Raw genomic sequence first — 21,502 nt, forward strand, 5'->3', positions numbered from 1 at the left:
CAGAACAGAACAGAATAGAATAGAATAGAAATAATTTATTGTTTACCGTGTACAATAAGGTGGAATACAATGTTATGCACATACAGTCACAACGGCAACCCATATCGGGTATACAATATTATATTTGCTAGGTACTTAACTAATAATTTAACTAAAACTGCATACTTATTTGTTAACATGCTAATTGGTTTCATACATAAAGTATTCATGCAAATCATAAAAAACACGATCAATTAACCATCCCTTTAGCTGTAGCTTGAATTTTTTCCCGCTTAACATTTTTATGCTTGAGGGTAGGTGATTGAAAACTTTAATTGCTGTTATAAATGTGCTCCTACAATAAGCTGCATTTCTGACTGCCGGGAGCAATATGTTGTGTTTGTATTGCGACCTCACATTATCACGTTGTGCTGAGTAAAATGAAAAGTCGCATTTATTATTTGCACACAAATAAGCAAAGCTCGTAGATATACAGCCCAGATAATGTAAGAAATTTGTGTTCTTGAAAGACGTGTCTTAGGGACTCATTGTTATAGAAGCGGTATATAATTCGGATGCATTTCTTTTACAGAATAAAGGTTGTTTCTACATTAACTGAATTGCCCCAATAAATTAAACCATAGCTTAAGGTGACGGTAGAGGTGGGTAAATTTTCAGATTCTGTCAATTTACCCCATTTCACACACAAGCGCACTTCACGCACACTACCTCACTTTACTGGGACAGGTCACTGACCCATCAAGTTTTTTTTTAAGATTGCGTTTTGAGTTTAGTGGCCTCCTTTTAGGAAAAGCGTTCCATTGAAAGAAGAAAGAGAAACAATACATTTAATCTTGCTTTCCTTGTCTGTTCATGTCACACGTGACGTATTTAAATTCTAATAATTCATTTGGTTGTTGACAATTTTCTACATTATGGCTTTGTCGAGATACGCGTTTTCTAAAGTTAAACCGAATAAAACCAGATGTCATTAAGTCAGATGTAAAATTTTATTTACTACTCTATACGACTTTTCATAAGGCTCAAAATCAATTAAATGAGAATTTAAATAAATAAAGTTCCGGCAGGGTGCAAAATTTAATTAAGGCGGACAAAATAAAATTTGAAAATATATGGAAACAGTGTTGGCTAATGTACCCCTAATATCTTTACCGATTTACTTTTATGTGGTATATTCGCCTTTTGTTTCACTATTAAATTAATACAATTAAAATAAAAAATATTATACCGGTATTCCACCGGTATTATTTCAGTGCTGAAGCGATTATCTTCGATCGTAGCCTTGATAATGTAGGTGTTGATAGTTACTTACGGCGGTAGGAGCGGCAATGAACCCCGTGCAGAGTAGAACGTGAGGTGCGTTGGGATAAGTGCATATATCTACTTATAATTCTTTGGCTGGTTGGTAACCCTCTATATTTTATTTTTTGTTTTACTGTTATTAGGTTAAGGGAGTTTTAGTGAGTGAAAAAGAAATGATTTTCGTTTTATGCGCTCGCGTGATTGCCGATGGATTATAATTAGACAAAAGAACTTGTTTTCCACGCATCGAATGTAGATCCGTATGACACTTCCTCCAAGTCTTCTCCAATAATGTTTATACCGTATTTTAATTACCTACCTTAAATGTTACATTTCTAAATATTTTTTTTGTGCTATACATACTTCAAAAAAATCGCTGGAGGCCTAGCGGTAAGAGCGTGCGAATTGCAATTCCGGCTCGTACCAATGAGTTTTACGGAACTTATGTACGAAATATCATTTGATATTTACCAGTCGCTTTTCGGTGAAGGAAAACATCGTGAGAAAACCGGACTAATCCCAATAAGAGCCTAGTTTACCCCCTATGGGTTGGAAGGTCAGATGGCAGTCGCTTTCATAAAAATTTGTGCCCACGCCAATTTATGGGATTAATTGCCAAGCGGACCCCAGGCTCCCATGAGCCGTGTCAAAATGCCGGGACAACGCGAGGAAGATGATGATGATGTGACACATACTTCCAAAAAAATCTACAAATATTTTACGTGACAACTGCTTATAAGTAAATATTATGTAGGTACACTTATAAAGTATAAAGTAGAAAATATCTTATAGGTACATAATATAAAAACCGAGCATGTACGAGTAGGATTCACTATGGGTTCCACAGTTACACATTTTTATTGCATATTTTTTGTTTAAGACCAACTCACCTATTATAGGACATAGGTCTTCCATTAATCTTTTGGCGTTGAACTATTTTTTGTATATGTATTTATGTAATACAATTCTGAGTTAGGTTATGGTACATTTTTGCTCACCTACTTATAATTATGTCTGATATGTCACATGATACCAAAAATCGCCGCAAAGTTAAAAGTTCATTTATTTACGTTACTCATCTTCGGATCACCGACTTACTACTTCCTTACTTGACATATGTGTACTAAATTTCAATTGAACTAGTCCAGTAGTTACGGTGAAAATTGGCTTTAACAAAATGGCAGACACACGAGTGATCTTATAAGGGAGATTATTTTCCTTGAGTGAATGGTATGCATTTACCCCAATGCACCTCACGTTCCATGCGGCGCGGCGTAATCTGGCCCCTATTTCACCACGGTGACAGGTACGTCAAAAACATCACTGTTATTGACGCCATAGGCATCCATGGACTACAGTTACCGCTAACACTGATTTAAACTTTCACGATTTTTACACATTATTAAATTGTACAACGGAACCGCAAAACGTTCAAGCGGATAAACAAGACCAAGTTCGAAAAACTCGCGCGGTTAGAAGATGCTGATGTCAACTTAAGCCAGTCTTCTCCGAGACCACGGGGACAACGCCGTCCTCGAAACGTCGGAGGTAAATCTTAAAACTTAGATACGCGATTAAGTCCCGTTGTACAATTTAATAATACAGTTACCGCTTACCATCGGGCGGGCCGTATTCGTGTTTGCCACCGTCATTGTACCTATTATTAAAAAAAAACTTTATTATATCGGATAAAACAGACATTTCTCTCGCGAAAAAATCTTGTCAATTGTCACAAGATTTTTCAAAGAATTTTCGGTAAGTCTTGACAGGAAATGAGTTCTGTGTCGCAATTTCGATACAGTTGCCGTGTTTCTTGTGACAATTGTCATTAGCTTCGCAAAATAAGAATTTTTTAGTGGCAATATAATGGAGTTTATTTATTTATTAAAATGTTGGTGGCAAACAAGCACATCGCCCGTCCGATGGTAAGCGGTTACCGTAGCCTATGGAGGCCTGTGACGTCAGCAACAGTGATGTCGACAACTGTCGCACCTGTCACCGTGGTCGTGGTGAAATAGGGGCCAGTAAGTACCTAATAATCGCAGTGGTCTTAAGTGTCACAGACCCTACTGGCGCTTAAGTCCTTTATGACAATTTCTGCCTATTTTAAATTGTTAAAAAAAAAAAGAAACCGAATAATTATATCGGACTACCGAATTTTCACGAGAATCAGTTGAGAAATGTGATATGCAAAGGAGAAGAATTCGGACATACGAAAGCATTTTTGCCCAAGTTGAAACGGAGACCTTCGCCAACGCTCGGTCAATGATGGTTTAGGTACAGCTAGCTGCAGAGAAAAGGTACCACCCCTGCATACAATTATCTATCTGGTCGTACCTTTTCTCTGCAGCTGACTGTACACCTATAAATATACACCTACACCTATAAATATAATGCTGTAATTTTATACCGGTACCGTACTTTGTATTTCAACCGGTATAGTTTTACCTTCAAAACGAACAGGTATTGATAAATAATAACGGTACCATACCGCTTATACCGTAAAGAAAGCATGATGCAGTCTCTGCTTTGCACAATTATTGTGTGGAAAAAATTCTTATAATCACCGAAACATACATACCTACGCACATAATGTCATTGAAATAAAACATTGTTATTTTATAGTAAATTTATATAATACTCGATATATACACATAACAATAACCAGACCGCAGCGGTATTAGCCTGTAAGCTTCATCTCTTGTCTCCAAATCTGCAAAAACTAGTTAGTACTAAATGCTGGTCTTGCTGTTATTTTATTCTTGAAGATTATGGCTTGTTTCTTGATTATTGAGAACAGCACGTAATCGCACACATATAGACGGAACGAACGGCAACAAAGTAGGTGTAGACACTAAGACTTTCAGGTATTAAACGAATTACGCTTCGTATTAATAGGTAAGTAATATTTAAATGAATATATAATATTCTCTAACGTAAATACAAGATTACAATTGACATCAAATGTCATTGACGTACAGAAGTCATATACTTTTTTTTAATGACGCAAAATTGATACCAGCATAATGAAAATCAATCCCAATCAGTAAAACGAGTCTTTAAACTTTTTTCATTTTAAGCGGGTTTTGAAGGAACAAGTTACTTAAATTCAATTGTAATCGTATTGTTTTAGGATAGTTTACTGCTGTTTTCGATTGTTACGACCTGTAAATAACAACAAATCAAATTTTAAATAAATTTATTTACCCTATTTTTTGAAATACAATTTATCTACTGGTATACATTTTCGTATGCGTATATGATGAAATGTCTAAATAATGCCAAAAACGAGCTACGACGACGTACACGTCTGCTTCGATCCAAGGCCAGCGGCCATCTGACTCGAAGAAGAATTTTGAGTGATGTCGTCAATGTATGGAAATTGTACGAAAGTTTACATTTGGGATTGAATTTCTGTGTTGTATTTGTGAGTAAAAATATAAGTAGATAATAATTTGCTAGTTTAGTTATCTAGCTTTCAAAATCACACAACAACTCAATTACTGTTAAAGGCAAAACTGTAATGCGTGTTGCTCAAACGGAACTCCATATTTTGATTTTTGGATACTTTTAGTGTCGATTTGTAGAGAATTACAGCAAATAAAAAATATTATGCCGTGAAGAGCCGGTACACGGCTTCTTCGTGAACAAATTTACGTATAATTTAATGCAGTTATTAAACATTTCTTGAACAAATTGATTGTACGTAGTGAGCTCTAAATCGAAAACGTCATATACCGTCCCCTTTTCCATAGTAAGCGTTTTTAACTGTATCTTGTGAACATGTATTTGATAATATATATTCTATATAATTAATTGCTCGCTAGCTCTTTCTTGCTTTTGTCGTCACTGTCGTCAGTACAACAGCATGAGATTTTTCCCAGATTACACAATTCCGAAGAACATTTGTTAAGTTCTTGGACGGAATTGAGATTAAAACAACAATTTCTAATATTTTATTAATTTTATTTTCTCCATAAGTATAGTGAAAATTTATTAAATAACTGCCATGTCTAGACAGACACCAGGTTGGTTAATTAAATTAAAACACATTTCTGTAATATCAATAACTTTATACATATATTTATTTATCTGTCTACATAATTATTATATACAATAAATACAAATTTATGCAACCATATTAACAGCCAAAGTCACAATGAGCGTAACAGCGCTCAACGCAGCAATGTTAGCGGAATCCGGTTCACCTTCTTCTGTTTCTGGAGTTTCTGGTTCCGTTTCCGGTTCTGGTTCTGGTTCAGGATCAACGATGTCATCGATGTTGTCTTCGAGGTAACCAGTTTCGAAAAAAGTTGCGAGCTCTACAGTTCTGGAATTGGACCAAGCGTGGAAGGTTCTAGTGGAAGCGATGCCGCTGATGCCGGTGTTGTAAGCGCCGTCGCCGATGACCGCCCGCTGGGCGTCCAGCCAAGTTTGAACCTGGGAATGTGGTAGGTTTGTTAATAACCATAAATGTGAGCTTCTTCTTCCCTTCCTTCCTTCTGTATTAGAAGTTCCTGGGAGGTCATTTGATATTTACTAGTTTAGAATCTCAATACGGAAATCATCCTAATAATTAATTTAATGACAATAATTCGATAAACCCTGATTTTTCATAGGACAAAACAAAGAATGCGTAAGATGAAGAGAGTGTGCGGGAGCGAAAAACATTCTCACGTTGTCACAAAATAAGTTCAGTTGAAAATGTGAGTCATAATTATATATCGGACCTGATACTTAAGAAATGTTCAGGATTATGTGCATGATTAAAATTCTATCGATGGTTATCTTGGAAAGTTCTGTATTAGTCATTATGTTTTTGTGCATTTACATCCTATTAGTTCCTTTGGTAATATAAATTATATATAGGTACGGCACGGAAAATAACAATCTTTGTATTTACACAAATTAATATTGTAATATTTAACAAATATGAGATTTTACATGTACCATCAGTGTATCATCAATATTACTTAATATAAAAAAATTGGTGTCGAGTTTGTTGACCAGATTTTGAAACTATGGTCAAGTGATTATTTTAATATCTTACCTCAGCAATTTGTTCCTCGTTTAGAAGACGGGCAGCAATGTAGCTAAGTGGTGTAGCAATGCTGCCAAGTCTGCAAAGTAAACGTAACGTCAAGCCAAATCTAGTAATTATTATAACTCTTTATTACGTTACAGCAGTACAACGAAAACCAATGATGATGTATCCTTTAAAGATGATGATGATTAATAAAAACTACCCTATGTTTTTCCGGGGGCCTCAAACTATCTCCAAATAACAAATTTCATCTTCATCGGTTTATATGCGAAAAGGTTGCCATTCAATACAGGATTACATTCGCATTAATAATAGCTATTGGTAGATAAGTAAATTATATAATTATTCTTGAAATATTTAATCTGTCAGCTCCCAGCGGCTCATATTTGAGCCAGAACGCTTATGGGTGACGTCATATCGTGGGAAACGACAGGTTAAATCAGAGTACCTAAGCTGTACAGCATTGATGTTCAAAAAGAGTCAATATTTATATATTAAAATCTATACTCACGCAGCGGTAACTTGAGGCACATTGCTTGTCAGCCACCTGAAAGCCCTCATAGTGTTAACCTCATTGCCGGTAACAGCAGCGTTCAAAGCGATAGTGTAGTCCTGAGGTCGGACCGAGTCATCCATAGCCACAATAGCCGAAAGGTATTTCTGCAAGCTGGCTTCGTCCAAGGTGCATCCAGCTGTTTCCAGCATGACAATCTTGTCGTTGGACAAGTCGTTGGCTAGGTATCTGTCCCAGAAGATGTCGAAGTCAGCAGCGGTTCCTTGGCGGAGACCTTCGCAGAAGACCCATGGGCGCATGTTGGGGGGTATGCTGAAACGAAGTTGTTTTTTGGTAACATTGCAATAAAAGTGATTTCAGTTGACGGAGTATGAGGCATCGCATTGTATGGGACAACATTCAATTATGATTGTGGTAGCTGAGATTCTAAGTAAAAAATATCTTACAAACAGTTAAGAACTTGGAGGATGTAATCAAACGGAGACGCCATGTCTGTAATTTTCTGTACAAAACAGTCTGCCGATTTTTGCGGGGGAGGGGAACGTCAAATGTATGCGTAACGTAAAAATAGCCATGTCAGATAAACGTCAGTCCATACATTGTGTATGACCGTTGGCCGCCTATTTTCGACAGAGGGGAAAGCCTGTTAATGGCTACTCCGTTTAGTTGTATCCTCCAAGGTTAAGAAAGATGAACGCCTGAACGAACACAATGATCGCAAAACTGAAAAAAACATATGGAAGCATTTATTCGGTCAACGGAAGTTCTGTGTTATAATTACATTAATAGTAAGGTAGAATCATATTATGTTTCTTTAATAAGTAATTGATAACGACGACAGGATTGACTCAAGAAAACTCGAGAAGCCCAGCAACACTACGTTCGTCTAATAAGAAATAAAAAGAGAATGTGTATTAGGCTGTTTAAAACACCATGTTACACATTTAAGTTGAACTTACTATCCACCATTCAGCCAGTTATTGAAGTTGGTGACGGCGGCGGCAGAACACCCTTCATGCCCGTTGTTGCAAAGGAAGCTGCCCAAGTACATCCTCATGAGGCCGTCCATGTAGTCCTCATCCTCGATATCGACCCATCCGAGACGGGCAGTAGCAGCCACACTGAGTCCGAGAATTTGCTCCTATAAAACAAGGCCAGTTTGTATCAACTCAAAAACTCGCCTTTGTGAAGTGTCCGGACTATACTTATCTAGGTATAAATTTAATTCTAATACTTAATTGCTTACTCAACACCTCATTACCTGGTCATGCAAACGGGCTCTATTTTCATTTCTAATGTATAATCTTTAAATAGGTAGGTGTAGGTACGTAATATTTTATATTTGTTTTTATTTAATTAATTTTATCGCACGGATTGGATACTATGGGCGAGGAATATATGCGGGACAGGTTTATACAGAACTGCGTTTCTTCTTCGCAAATGAAATAAAGAGCAAAAGCTAGTGTGCAGAAGTCTTTCTAATTTTCCATGCACCAGATGGATACTTACTCTCAGCTTGGCAACGTTTTCCTCGTCATGGGCTAGCCTCCTGATGACCCAGTTGAAGCTAGTGATAGCCGCGAGCCAAGGGGCATATTGATCCTCGAACTCCAGGAACGAGAGGATGTTGAAGGCCCTTTCGTAGCGGAGCACCCCGGCCCTGGCCAGTTGGAAGACGTCGTCGACAATCTGGAATACAGTCAATATCGTTTGAGAATCTGATGTTCAAGATCGTAAAAAAATCTTTGTTATACAGAAGCTTTACGTGGCACGATTCTTCGTTTTTGCGATCATTCGAGACTTAGCAGAATACCATAATGTACATATGCAATTGGTAATAAAACATAAAATTAATAAGGTACATACTACATAACAATATTGTTACCAAAACTTAATTATTATTTTGAAACATGTGTGTGATCGCCACTTAATTATGTGAAAATCTACTTATTTCATAAACTGGGACTAGGATTAGGTACCTACTGAAACTCTCTTACTTATTTTCATTGTGGCTTATGAAAGCAGATCAAGAATCATGAAAAAAATAGCAAAAATATTGTTAAAGAAAACTGACTTAATATTGTCACTGAATTTGACGATACTAACAATCGTTAAATTAAATATTTTAGTACCGACCTGTGCTCTGTTGCGTTCGTGAATGTCAGTTCTCTGGTTACTTCTCAATGCCAGAGTGATAAGAGCCCAATTTGTGGCGTCGTAGTTTACTCTATAGAAACCTGTAAATTAGCTTACTTTATTTATTTATACTGTGAATTTTTGCATGGGCTTCATTAAAACATAAAAAATATTACTATAGGTACAAGCCAATGTTCCAAAAATATATTTACACGCCTCAGGACACTAACAATAATGTCGTGATAATATATTCTTGGAACTTAAGATGTTTGTCGATTTGTAAACTTGACTATTTGTCTGAAGAGTCAAACAAGTCTTACCAGTTTCCTGTTTGTTAAAGATGACCCATTCATTGCCAGTGGTTCCTCTGTCGATCACCGTTGTTTGAGCAGTAAGGACCTGAGATGGCTTGAGGTCTTCGAAGTCAGATTCTCCGGCTCGAGTCCATGTAATTGGCACAATATATAGACTGGGAATTGTGGAAGCGCCAGTGTTACGCTCCCAACGGTGCTAGAAATATAAAAACTCATAACATAGTATAAATCATAAATAAACAATGAAAGTTGGCTTTATTTTGTCATCGATGGGGTTTCTTAAACAAATCTAGTAAAGATCAAAAATTATGTGTTGATGTCGTCTTGTGAATGTTCTCATGGTAAATAACTTTTGCCGAAGACTGTTTAGTGAAGAACATTTCGAATTGGGTGCCTAAAGTCCAAAGCAGTACTTAGTCGAGTATAACAAAGTAAAAGTTACCTGAGTAACAATCATTTGGCCAGTTCTTTGGTTGACAGTGACAGTCAGTAGAGGATGTCCAGCCTGCTCTGACCAAGTTTTGAAGTACTCCTCAATGGTAACGCCGTTGTAATCAGACAATGAACCATCTTCTGCCGCTGCTTCATCCAATGCAGTGAAAAGATGGAGTGGCTCTGCTACATTAAAAGCTCTGCGACATAAAATTACAAAATAATATATTGTAACCAGCGTTATAATCTACATTAAATATGGGCTTTTGAATTCTAGGTGGCTACAGGACAAAGAGAAGAATAAAAGTGAAACTTCGTTTAAAAGTAATGGATAATATATGAAATTTGCAGTTTGTTACAGAATACTTTACAGAATACTTGAGAAACAACTAAATATCAACACTCCCATATATTTTAGAATAAAAAATAAACATACCTCTCTTTAAGATAGTTTTGCATTCCTTTAACAAACGTAGAGTTTCCAAGGAAGTGCTCCGTCATTCTAATCACAGAAGCTCCTCTGGCGTACGTTATAGTAGAGAAATGGGCACTGACACTGACGGGATCGATCACAGTAGGGTCAGTCAAGGGATGTGCGCTATCGATCGAGTCAGAGATCATAGAAGCATGCACTTGCTCGATGACGAAACGGGTCTCAAAACCAAGGTCGGGTCTCACCTGTTAAAATTTAAATTTAATAAATAAAGACATATTTTAACACACTCATGCCTGTGCCAAAAGTGAAGCAGAAATTACGAACCAAGTTAGCTAAGAAGTATGTATAGAATCTGGCGAATCCCTCGTTAAGCCACAACACGTCCCACCAGGCACAAGTGACGAGGTTTCCGATCCACATGTGGGTGATCTCATGAGCAACGATGTTCATCACTCGCTGTTTGTAGAAGTGGTTGGAGTTCAGTGGATCGTATAGGACTAAGGCTTCCCTAAAACGAAACAAAAATAAATAAAGCTGAAAATAAAATAAAATAAAAACTTGAGAGGTGATACTTTTTTTATAGAAGAGACAGAATCTGAAGTTGAGAGATTTGAGACCGTACTTATGGAAGCCAGAGTCAATAATGTGAGGACACTTAGTTTTCTCCTCATTTGCTTTTTACAGAGCTCTAACGGCATTGATACCGCCTTCAATGCTGTCTTCAATCTTCTAAATCTCCGCTAGTTTCGTAAAAAATTGTTATCTCACAATATTACCTGTAAGTCAAAAGTCCCCAATTTTCCATAGCGCCAGCAGAAAAGTCAGGAATCGCGGCTTGTTTCATGTTAATGTTCTGGGCCATTGTATAGTAAGGAATGTCAGTATATATTTCCATCCTTTCTAAAAGCTGTATTCCAGTTTCCTGAGCCCAAGCGCCGGCAGTACCGACATTGTCGCGAGCGTAGAGGGCGAACGGCCTCTCGTTGTCATTGTTATTTTCCACTTGGACGTAATGGGAGACGATGAATGCGAGTAAATAAGTCGAAGTATATGCCGTAGTGTAAAATGATTCAGAGATCCTTCCATTTTCCAAACTGAGGACAAAGTTTTAATGAAACATTTTACTATTAAGGTAAATTCAAAACACCATTATAAACATAAACAATAATGTACTTAATTACTTATACACTTTATTGATGTTTAAAACCAATCACAACATAAAAATTATTTAATATTTGTAAATTGTAGTTTGAGCAAGTTTTGGCATTTAGATATTTTAAAGCTTTGTAAATCAAGAAAGAAAATAATCAGCTTGGTGCTTTCAATAAATTCTTATCACTACCTACATAGTATAAAACAAAGTCACTTTCCGCTGTCTGTCTGTATGTATTCTTAGATCTTTAAAAGTACGCAACGGATTTTGATGCGGTTTTTTAATAGATAGAGTGATTCAAGAGGAAAGTTTATGTATAATTTGGTAACCCGTGCGAAGCCGGGGCGGGTCGCTAATAAAGTATATATTTCTATCTCATGGATCTTAAACTACTTTATACTTACGTCGTAGTCGATCTAATTGGCATATTTCCGATGGTCGGACTAAAGTCTGCTTCTCTATTGATGGTGATGTCGAAGGTGGCCTTGAAGCCAGGTTCATCGTAGCACGGGAATGCCTGGCGTGCGTGGCCAGGCTGGAACTGAGTCGTTCCCATCCATCTATCAACCGAACAATTATTGACTGTAGTTAGTATCTAATATGGCCGGACGATGCTGCTTCCATCATGACTCAACCGGTGACCGCCGGGTGAACGGAGTGTTTGTGTTTTGACAGTGGCAGATTTGCCCTAAGGCCGAGTAGGCCCGGGCAGACCGTATCATGAGCAAATACTTCATTACATTTTCACACTTCAACGAAAAAACTTAATTTGAAATTGGTTCCTGAAGCAGCAGAAAAGCGACATTTCGATGAATAAAATCTGCTTTATATGATATCGGTATGCAATTGCGATGCAGAAAAAGTAGTTTACATACATATATTTTATAATAAAAATTACATCGGAAACCTCAGAATAAATAAGTTATTTATCTCTATTATCTCTTGTATTATACAGTTCTCAAAAGCGGTAATAGATGGCGCTATAGTATTAGTAGTATTTTGTACCGTCTGCGTGAATTGTGAATTACCAAATTCTAAGCGGGCGAAAGCGAAGTCACGGACAAAAGCTAATAAAATAATAAATTACCTCTTATTACCAGTAGAGTCGATGTACCAGCTTCTGTAGAAGCCTCTCATATCGTCATTAATGTTTCCTCTAAACGTAGCAGAGATAACATATTCTTGACCCACCAACAATGTTGTGGAAGTTTGTATATACAGGAAACTGTATGGTGCAACGCATGTGAATTCTTGATTAGGCGCAGTGATGTCCTGAACTGCTCCATTCGCATCGGTATACGACACTGTCAGAGTCTGAATGGTCATGTCATTGCAATGAAGCACGATTTGGCTCACAAAGTTGGCCTGTGGGCTGATGTTAATTGTGACTGTACCGTCGAACGTGAATGGTTCAACTCCCGTCGGAACGGTCTCAAAGTAGGGTGTGAGTGTGACTGCATAGTGCCGTGGGCGAGTGGTCGTGGGCAGACGGTAAGCGGGGTCGTTCAGCGGTATAGCGACGGAGTCCCATTCGCCATCTTCTAGCGGGATGGGACTAGCGGTGAATATGCCCTGGATTAGGGCGATACCCAGGAAAAGTGTCACCCAGCGACTAGTCTAAAATATAAATTATCATTTAAAAAAAAACTTTGGCCCTTGGTATTTGAAGATTTACTTAATTTATTATATTAATTATAATTTATCAAACTTACCATTATGTCGCCAGACTGTCATGCAGTACTGATTGGGTTTCACTGAAATTACCTTCGATTTGCTGATAATTCCTTAATCTCTTTATCTTATCCGATTTACATAAGTAATTATGAGATATACGTATATTTGTTAATGATAAAATACAGTCATATAGATAAAATGTTTTATAGAAATCTACAATCATGTTTTATATCCTTCAGTTATTTTTTTTTGTCCAATAAATCTTGATAATAATCTATTACCTTAATTTTTTTTATAACAGCAACAGTAGGTACACTACAGCAGATGATTATGATTACTGAATTCTGGAATGTTTCAGAATTTTGGGTTTATAATGTATATCCAGTCGTTTTCTTATCAACCCTTTTCAATATGGTTGCCTAATTATGATCTATAATTCTACATTCTCAACTACATCAACAGTAGGTATATACCTAATGTTACTTTGTGGAAGGTTAAACTATATAACGTATTGTTGTTTTTAGTACCAAGGTGTCATAAAATACTTCGTCAGTTAAATAAAGTGTAGTTTTAATCAAATGCTTAAGGTATAATAAGAAACGAAATAGTACCTATCACTATAATTGTTTGAATGAATCAATTATAAAATATTTACAATCATCATAATCTTAATCATAAGGCACTAATTATTGATGTAGGTCAAAATAACCCCCACCGACGTACAGGCTATGGGTAACTTCTTTTTTAACACTTCAGAAAAAAGTCTGTACTTACAAATTACTATTATTAAGCTTGGTAGATTAAATTAAAGAATGTAATTGAAGATGACAACAATAAAAATGACAGACATGGATAAAAATGTGGTGACAGCAGAATCGGGGAGTTCAGGAGTTTCTGGCTCAGTGAGTTCTGGTCTGGGCTCAAGATCCGGCGTAGGAGGTTCCGTGGGCGGTGTCTGGGTGGTGGTGACCACAGGCTGGTAGCCTGTGTTGAGGAAGTTGTTGACGTCAGCGACAATGCCGGCGGTCCATTGGATGGACAGTCTGGCGGACTCGGCTCCGTTCATCACGCTCTGGTACGATGTGCCCAGGAGAGCCTGGTTTTGGGTCGCCCATTGTTGGAACTGATGAAAAACATGATTGGTTAGTGAGGATTGCAGTGCATGTTCCATTTTGACGAATATAAACAGTTTTTGACCAAAAAGTACTCTTCAGATAGCTAGGTTAGGTATCTATTAACTTCAAGTCTGGAATCTTAGTCCATTTATTAGGTGTATAAGTAATTATGTTGATGTAAGAGTAGGTATTAATAATCGATAAAGAAGGTACATTTCATTTTATTTTAAATGAATAACTTCCACGATTAAGGATAAAAGTTACCTATATATTAATAAATGAAATGGCTTAATCAAAGTAAAAGTACCAACCGCAACAATTTCAGCTTCAGATCTCAATCTACTTGACACGTAAGACAAAGGAGTAGCAATATCGGCGAATCTAAAAAAAACATTTAAATACATATTAATAATTAGTTAGTGTTAAAAAAAAACACTTGAAATAAATGAAAGCGAAAAATATAAACAAATTTACGCATTGGCCACTAAATCGTAGTAGTTTTGGATAAAGGTAAACAATATTTGTGTATTGGCTTCGTTTCCGGTAGCAGCGGAGTTCAACGCGGTGGTGTAGTCTTGAAGACGAATCATATAGTTATCAGTGAAGATGTCATTAAGGAACCTGCAAAAAAAAACATTTATTGCAAACTTCCTCCTAATTAAAAGTGGGGTAACAGGGTAAACCAAAACACAAACCAGAATATTTGACAAAATAATTAAATTACATTAATTTTGTTCAAAAGTTGATGCTGAATATTATTAAATATTAATAAATACATGTCCTTATTTAAAGTATACCTATGAATTTTGTATCAACTTATAAACGGTACAATGGAAAAACAAAATACTCACTGGTTAAGAGAATCAGCGTTAGTAGTACAGCCAAGAGTTTGTATAATGAGAATTTTCTCAGTGTACACGTTGTGCTGGATAAAACGATCGCGCAGGAAGTTAAAATGTTCCTCGGTGCCTTCACGAAGAGCGTTACAGTATACATAATCTCGATTGTCGGGATAAACTCTGTAAATATAAGGAACTGTTATTCACTAACTAAACTAAAAACAATCAATTTGTGAAAACCTGGTGACTTAAAATTTAACCAAGCTGTTCAAATTTAGAATCTTATATTATTTTTTCTGTTATAGATATTTTAGACAGACTCAACGACTTACTCAACACCAGACATTAATGCGTTGAACTGTGCGACAGCAGCGGTACGGCAGGCGGGATCCCTGTTGATCTGGCACATGATAGGAGCCAGTTGCCAGCGAAGGTAAGATCTCATAAAGTCTTCGTTGTCTGAAGTTGGGTAGTAGGTAAGGTCTGCCATGACTGTAGTAGTCCATTGAGCGATCAGAGTCTGTAGACAAGATGCATTTAAGACAAATCATACAACTCGACTCTGAGACAAACGTATCTACCTATATACCGGTATATAGTTTAAGTTATGCTTAATCTGTATATCATGTTCTTTGTGATATTGGTGAGCAATAAAGAATATTTGTATTGTATTGTATATACTTAAACAGAGGTTGAGAGCAAGTTGTTACATATACATACGCGCCATTGCCCGATTTCCACCTAAAAAAGGATAATGAGTGAAAACGAAGGCAACGGACTGATTGGACCGGAGTAAAACGGAGGTGCACTTCCACCAAGAGAGAGTTTCAGTTTTTGCCCTCTACTGCCAGCAGACTTTGCGGAGCAAACGAGATCGAGATGGGAAATCTGAGCTGAGGGGCTACCGCAAAAGCCGAATTTCGTAAATTGCGGCGATCTTTCTCTTTTACTCCAATGAAGGCGTAATTAGAGTGACAGAGAAAAATGCCCACAATTTGCGAAATTCGGTTTTCGCGGTAACCCCTCTGAGTCCGTTCCAAATTATGGTGCGTAGCCTGAAAAGTTCAATTCCTTCTATGTAATTACCTCAAGTGGGTCCAGGTAGATGGTGCCAGTTAGCCTGGTCCTGAGCCAGGTGAAGCCAGTCATGGCAGCCACCCAGGGAGCGTAGTCGGTCTCGAATTCCAAGAATGAGAGGATGTTCAGAGCCTTGGTGTAGCTCATGATGCCAGAACGTGCGTATTGGAAGACATCGTTGACGATCTGTGGAAAATAATAAAATAAAATATCTTTGTTATTGTATCGTTTTGTGTCAATTTACCCTTAATATCAGGAGGCCATATGATTTGAATAGTTTTTAATTAGAAAAGAGCCTTTATACGCATAATGCCAAAAACGCAAAACGCCATTTTGTCGTTTCGCGTAATTAAAAAAAAATACGCATAACGCCAAATACGCTTTATGACATAAACGCAGAATGCCAAAAACGCATAATGCCAAAAACGCAGAAAGACAAAAACGCTTACATATAATTATATGTTAACAGGAACTATATATAGTAATTAGGGCAGTATTCGCAATGGGCTTGCATGTTGCGGTAGGTATATGAAAAACATTCGTTATTTATTTTTTAATCGAGGAAGGTGTTATGACCCTGATAATGTGAAAATAATAGAATAACAAAAGTACAAAGTCCTGTATTCGCCTTAGGTAGGTAACTATATGTATTTGTCGAAGGACTGTCTCATTTCAAACATAGACAGAGAGAATCATACTATCTTGTACTAGCACCCAAAAGAAAAGGATGAGTATAGTTTTTAGGTTTCCGTAGCCAAATGGCAAAAAACGGAACCCTCATAGATTCGTCATGTCTGTCTGTCTGTCTGTCTGTCCGTCCGTATGTCACAGCCACTTTTCTCCGAAACTATAAGAACTATACTGTTGAAACTTGGTAAGTAGATGTATTCTGTGAACCGCATTTAGATTTTCATACAAAAATAGAAAAAAAAAAAATTTGGGGGTTCCCCATACTTAGAACTGAAACTCAAAAAAATTTTTTTCATCACACCCATACGTGTCGGATAGGTCTTCAAAATGATATTGAGGTTTCTCATATCATTTTTTTCTAAACTGAATAGTTTGCGCGAGAGACACTTCCAAAGTGGTAAAATGCGTGTCCCCCCCCCCCCCCCCCCTGTAACTTCTAAAATAAGATAATGATAAAACTAAAAAAAATATATGATATACATTACCATGTAAACTTCCACCGAAAATTGGTTTGAACGAGATCTAGTAAGTAGTTTTTTTTATACGTCATAAATCGCCTAAATACGGTCCGACTCGCACTTGGCCGCTTTTTTTGTTCTTAATTACTGACAAGGTTATGGATGATATCAAATAATTTGTTGGGTGTCATTAGATTTTGGCATTATGCGTATTTGGTTTTGTTAAATTTTTGGCATTATGCGTCTAAAGGGAAAAGAGCACTTTTAAGTACCTGAGCCTTGTTGTATTGGTGAATCTGTGTTCTAGCCTCTCCTCTTAAAGCAATAGTAATAAGATCCCAAGTGTAGTCATCATAATTTACGCGGTAGAAACCTGAAATAAAATAAGATGTCAAGGAAAATATATCCTGTATAAATATTACAGATAATTAATGGCATTTCTGTCTGGCATTAATTCTGGATGATTAATTTATTGTCATTTATATTTTAGAGGCCAGTAAAGGCATCTCTAAGTTTTTGCATTTATCACTCTTGTGTCCTATGACTGGTAAGTATTTTCTAGGTGTCCAGTTTTGCGTTATTGCGAGCAATTTTCTCGCATATCCTATATAAACTTTCAAACTTTCGCTGTCTTGATTATGCCAGTATACAATAATATTGTCAACACTATTTTTATACATACCAGTCTGTTGTTTGTTAAACAGAACCCACTCGTCGCCGACGGAGCCGCGGTTGATGACAGTGACCGCCTTGCGGATAATGTGCGTGGGTTTGGTGTTGCTGAAGTCGGGATTGCTGGCGCTGGAGAAACTGATTGGGATGATCCATTCTGAGTTAATGTCGGAATAGCCGGTGTTGAGGTCGAATCGGCGCTAAAACAATGCCAGCAATGATGTATGGAATACACTGTTTTTTTCTTGTGTTAAACACTAACAGATACGTCACGTCAGATAACGCTTGAAGATTAAAGCCTAATAAGACCTATCAGCCGGTGGTGCAAGTCCAGTATACAGATTTATGAAGAAAAAAAAGACACTCACAAAAAATAAATTATCATAGAGCTTTGAAATGGTATTGTAAATATAAATCAACTTATAAACCCACACCCATAGATAAAATTGAATTGGACTCGCAAGAATTCTAAACATGCATAATGTAATGAAGCTAATAATGAAAGAATGAATAAATTCTTACCTGATGAATGGTCATATCGCCAGTTTGATGGTCGACCTGCACGTAAAGTATTGGGTGTCCGGCTTGGTAGGTGAAGGAACGGTAATATTCAACCAAAGAAAAGTCGGGTCCGTACTCTGCAAGAGCACCAGTGGCACGGGCAGCCTCTTCCAAAGCAGTGAAGAGGTCTACCGGGACAGCAGTGTTAAATTGCCTGTGTGGAGAAACACAGTAACAGTAGTACAATGAGACTAAAGTCAAAACTTATTAGTACCTAAGTATTTTTCTCTTATGTCTTTAAATATTTTCCAAATCCAAAACAATCCATAGTAAAAAAAGGTTCGCTTTCATATAAATTATGTACTTACCTATTTATCAGGTAATTTCTCAGGCCGGCTCTATGAACATCATGACCAAGAAGATGCTCAGTCATCCTGATGACTGCGGCACCCTTGTTGTACGACAGAACTGAGAACATGGTCCTGATCTGCACCGGGTCGCCGATGCCAGTTTCGGACAAACGATGAGCGCTGGCCACAGAGTCGCTGAGTAACGCGGTGTGGACTTGCTCTGTTATAAATCTGGTTTCGAAACCCATGTAATCTTCGACCTGGAAAAATGCAGACTTATATAGTCGATATAACGCATCTCTTTTAGTATACCTTTCTTTAAATATTTTAATGCGCAACTTTACTTTTTGAACGCGACGCTGTTCTAGGTTGTAGGTATTATAATCATTTCTAACGAATGTTTCTGCCGTTCAGATAGTAAGGACATGTTTTAATAAGTAGAAGTTTTTATTTAAACTCCCTGACCTATGAACGTCAGGTGGTCTCATAAATTCAGGACATAAAAATGACGCATTTTGAAGGCTCACAGCACAGTGCTCTCAATTCCAAAATTCTTTAGATATGGACTTACCCAGTCAGCTAGAAAATATTGGTAGTATCTGGCAAAGCCCTCGTTCAGCCAAAAATCACCCCACCAGTTGCAAGTGACCAAATTGCCGAACCACATATGAGCGATTTCATGAGATAAGATGTAGGCGATTAGCTGCTTGTAATTGCTGGTGGTGTGTGCAGGATCGTACATAAGGTAGGCCTCCCTGGGAAATATTTTTTTTTTAATCCCGATCTAAGATTATAACCTCCTCTCGTAAAAATATGCGTGAAAATACGACACGAAAATCATATTATTGGCCCTTACCTGTAAACAAGGAGCCCCCAGTTCTCCATAGCTCCAGCGGAGAAGTCAGGGATCGCAGCCTGGGTCATCTTCATATTTTCATTCATGGTGTAGAAGTTATAGTTAGTGTGATTATTCATCTCAGCCAACAACTCCTGTCCCACTTCTAAAGCGTACTGTCCCTGGTCGGTGGAAAGAGCGTTTGGACGGGCAATCACTTCATAGATGAGTTCGCCGTTGTCATTGGTAACAGTTAGGCTGTCATATTCAGCGACAATCATGGCCAGAAGATAGGTAGACATTATAGGTGTTCTGTGGTAGATATCATCTTGGTAGCCGCTGTAGATAAGTCACAATGAAAATAAAAAAATATACCAACTAATTTAATAAAGCGGTCATGACAAGTCACCTTACACAGACCAAATCAGCACTTGTTTACTTTACGGAAGAAAGTACTTACGGAGTCCCAGTGACATCAGAGGTTGAAGCACGACGCATTAACGACCAGCTACCGTACGTGGTTGGCCGTCTAATAGTAATGTCGAATGTAGCCTTCAAGTTGGGCTCATCGTAACAAGGGAATGCTCTGCGAGCTGCCGTCGCCTGGAAATGTGTACTTGCCATCCAGCTGAAACAAAAACAATCATGATTACATGAGAAATAAGATTTGCCGAATTACAGAAATAGTGGCAGTCTTACCTAACTTCATCGTTATAGTTGTTTCTAAACCAACTCTTGTAAATACCGGTCATGTCTTCCCGCATCGCAGCCGTAAAAGTGATGGTCAAAGTGTAAGTGACGGGATTGGTGGCATCATAAGCAAGAGTACCGGTGCTGAGGTTGATCCTAAGGAAATGGAAGGCGGGTTCCTCCTCAAACGTTACAGGGACAGACGTAGTGCCTTGTACTAGAGTTACAAAGCCGATATCCAGGCCATCAGAGTGGATAACGAGCTGGTTAACTCCGGCTTCAGTTGCCTGTAATTGAATGTCAACTATGCCACTGAAAGATTGTGGATCAGCCGCGAAGTTCATGATCCAAAGAAGATTGTAGTGGTTAGGCCTAGTGGTGGTGGGAAGTCTGTATGCCGCCGCTGCTTCATCGTCAAATGCGACTACACCATAATTTTCAAAGATTCCTCCTTGTAGTTGCTCGTCTCCAAAGATTGTGTTTCTTGACTTCGGAGGTTCTTGCGGGAATCCGTTGACGCAGTAACATGCCACAACAAGGATTAGGAGCTTCATGGCCACCAGCTAAGCATAAAATTGAAATAATCAATAATGAGTTTGTTGCTAAGCCACATGTTTTTACTTTTGTTAAAATATATTAATAATAATACGTAGGTACTAGGTACATTCATCAAAGTCGTGTCGAGCACTCATGCACAAATGTAAGACTTGGCGAATACTATAACCAGCGGCTATGCTTCTTATTGCTGATAATTTTTAATTTGAAAGAGTACATGCTCAACTTTTTATTTTTACTAATTAAAAACGCAAAACTTACCATTTTACCGCCGAGCTGTCATGAAACTGATTAGGACCAACGATTGGCATTATCAACGATTTTGCTGATAATTTTATAAACTCGTATACGATTTACATAGGTAATGATTAACATTTATTTGATAATGATTACACAAAATGCATATCAGTATATTTATTTTATTTTTATTGTCGTAATTTTTTCCTTCGCTCACTGGTTCATACTGGTTCATGCAATAAAATCAAGAAAGGTACTAAAGGTATGAAGAAAATCCTAAAACTGAATTATTGATTAAATTTAATATATACGTTCCTTACTTGTACTTGTTTTTGTAATCATATTATGGATTTCAAAATGTACCTATACTGAAACTGTCTGAAACAATAAATAAATCAGTGAACCCATCAGTAGGACACTCAACATATTGTTATCGGTAGTAATTCGATAGGTGTGTTATGTAACCCTAAGTTAAGTT

At 37.4% G+C, this 21,502-nt stretch overlaps 2 protein-coding genes across 2 annotated transcripts; both read right to left on the reverse strand.

The window, feature by feature from the left end:
* Positions 1-5,388: 5,388 nt before the first annotated feature.
* On the reverse strand, positions 5,389-13,103 carry LOC134649533 (membrane alanyl aminopeptidase-like). Its single transcript, XM_063504298.1, has 14 exons — positions 13,044-13,103; positions 12,419-12,948; positions 11,736-11,891; positions 10,955-11,272; positions 10,503-10,686; positions 10,179-10,420; positions 9,753-9,942; positions 9,317-9,506; positions 8,997-9,097; positions 8,370-8,549; positions 7,820-8,001; positions 6,858-7,172; positions 6,353-6,422; positions 5,389-5,742 (listed from the first exon to the last, which is right to left on the reverse strand). The coding sequence occupies exons 1-14, from the start codon at positions 13,044-13,046 to the stop codon at positions 5,431-5,433; spliced, it is 2,973 nt and encodes a 990-aa protein (XP_063360368.1). The 5' UTR covers positions 13,047-13,103; the 3' UTR covers positions 5,389-5,430.
* A 707-nt stretch (positions 13,104-13,810) lies between these two features.
* On the reverse strand, positions 13,811-21,077 carry LOC134649657 (membrane alanyl aminopeptidase-like). The gene is made up of 15 exons (XM_063504496.1): positions 21,049-21,077; positions 20,242-20,795; positions 20,003-20,170; positions 19,564-19,881; positions 19,279-19,462; positions 18,726-18,967; positions 18,379-18,571; positions 17,867-18,056; positions 17,457-17,557; positions 16,046-16,222; positions 15,292-15,479; positions 14,972-15,139; positions 14,595-14,741; positions 14,432-14,501; positions 13,811-14,128 (listed from the first exon to the last, which is right to left on the reverse strand). Exons 1-15 carry the CDS (start codon positions 21,049-21,051, stop codon positions 13,811-13,813), a joined length of 3,021 nt encoding a protein of 1,006 aa, XP_063360566.1. The 5' UTR covers positions 21,052-21,077.
* Positions 21,078-21,502: the final 425 nt, after the last annotated feature.

The sequence above is a fragment of the Cydia amplana genome, chromosome 7 (genome assembly GCF_948474715.1).
Source record: "Cydia amplana chromosome 7, ilCydAmpl1.1, whole genome shotgun sequence".
NCBI lineage: Eukaryota > Metazoa > Arthropoda > Insecta > Lepidoptera > Tortricidae > Cydia > Cydia amplana.